The 1,777-nt window shown below is 42.8% G+C and overlaps 1 protein-coding gene across 1 annotated transcript in view; it reads left to right on the top strand.

Annotated features, from left to right (window-relative positions):
* The window catches only part of LOC107086318 (glutamate receptor 1-like), a 67,325-nt gene that overhangs the window by 50,087 nt on the left and 15,461 nt on the right, over positions 1-1,777 (top strand). Inside the window, exon 3 of the mRNA XM_015377185.1 lies at positions 809-1,048. Within this exon, the coding sequence (XP_015232671.1) occupies positions 809-1,048 (240 nt within the window). The remainder of the gene's footprint in view (positions 1-808; positions 1,049-1,777) is intronic.

The following is a 1,777-nucleotide window of genomic DNA, read 5'->3' as shown; positions in this document are numbered from 1 at the left end:
TATCTCTATAGTTATGCTGCTATAGGCTTAGACTGCTGGAGGACATAGGGACCCCTTTTTCATCATTCTGCTTCATTCTATCTCTATTCTCCCACTTAGTTGGTATGTTACCGACTTGTTTTGTTTGTATGACCACCATTGTGGAAAACGACTTGTTAAGATGGACCAGAAAGAGGAGTGAGGTGCGCGAGAACGCTGGGACCCTTTGTCCACCTGGATCCCTGCTCTTTTTGGCCCTCAGTTCCCTCCGTTGTTGCACAAACTTGCTCCACTTCCTCACTGCCTCGGCCGTATCTAGACCCACAGCTAGTCCCTGATTGGCCCTCTGGCGTTGTGACGTGGAGTAACATAGCGCAGTAAATGTTTCGGCTTTGGAGTAAAACATAAATCTAGTCTTTTTTTAGTTTGATGTTTCCTTTTCTGTTAACATTATGCGATATAGTGCGTAATCTAAAGAACCAACTAAAATGCAGAAAAACACAGTTTAATCATATTTTGCCTGACTGCTATGAACATTTCCCATGATGACGTCAGAGAAGCAGTTTAATGGAGAAAATGTAAAGATATTTTAATGATGCTGATTGATAACAGTATTTGGGAAATGTATAATTATAAAAGTGATCTTACTGGAGGATATCCGGTATATCATAAAGAACAGTTTAGTCTATGAAGTTTTTATATGGCTTTTTCAGACCTGCGATTTATTTTTATTTTTTTTCTTGTTGACCTCTGATCCTCTTGTCGTCTATCAGATAATCTTTTATTTTACCGTTTATCTAATTGACTTCCATTCTCTTTTTTCTCCCAGTTTGCTCCCAGTTCTCCAAAGGCGTGTACGCCATCATCGGCCTCTATGACAGGAAGACAGTCAACATGCTGATGTCGTTCTGCGGAGCGCTTCATGTCTGCTTCGTCACGCCGTCCTTCCCCATCGAGACCGCTAACCAGTTTGTGATCCAGCTGAGGCCTGAGCTGCAGGACGCTCTGGTGGGAGTCATCGAGCACTATGGATGGACCAAGTTTGTCTACATGTACAGCTCTGACTCAGGTAGGGAATTTAACCACCACCACATTCAGGCTCTCATTGCTAATGCGGGATTGGTTGTAACACCTGTTCATATTATTCTCTGAAACGCTGTAGAGGCTACTGCCACATGTAACCATGGAAATGGAAACCACCTTTTCAGACACAGAGAATTTAGAAACTAGAGCCGTTTCTCAATTCAACATGAGTACGGACTCGTGTTCTCGCCAAGTTTGTTCTTGAGAAGAACACAGGAAAGTCTGGACTTGGAAAGAACCGGAACGTGCAGAATAAATCTGGGTCAATTGGAACAGAAGCGTACTGATGACATCACCACCTGCTCGGCTCATCTGGAGCTGCATTTCACCTCCTGCTATTAATAGTCTCTAGATAATAATAAATTATTACTTTTTTAATTTAGTGGGGGAATAATAATTAACACAGTCAGATAAACACAAATCAAATGAACATTTTGGCAAACAAAACATAAAAAAATCGCAAATCAGAGCCAGCGGTCCTTCACACGCAGCTATGCAGAGAGAGGGCCACTGCAGACGGGCTGCGGTTAGCCCTTGCTGCCATTAGCTGTGGAGCTCCGCTGGTGCCGCGGTCCTCTCAACTTAGGAAATATTTTTTTTTATCCCGCATTAAATCGGTTAATGGGCCATATAGTGACTCTTTAAAGCAGGAGTCCCCATCCTTTTTTAAACTGAGAGCTACTTCATTGGTACCGTTTCACGTGAAGGAGCTACC

The sequence above is a fragment of the Cyprinodon variegatus genome, unplaced genomic scaffold (genome assembly GCF_000732505.1).
Source record: "Cyprinodon variegatus isolate N-32 unplaced genomic scaffold, C_variegatus-1.0 Scaffold148, whole genome shotgun sequence".
NCBI lineage: Eukaryota > Metazoa > Chordata > Actinopteri > Cyprinodontiformes > Cyprinodontidae > Cyprinodon > Cyprinodon variegatus.
Note: the sequence above shows the minus strand (reverse complement) of the source record. Positions and strands in the feature narration are given on the sequence as shown.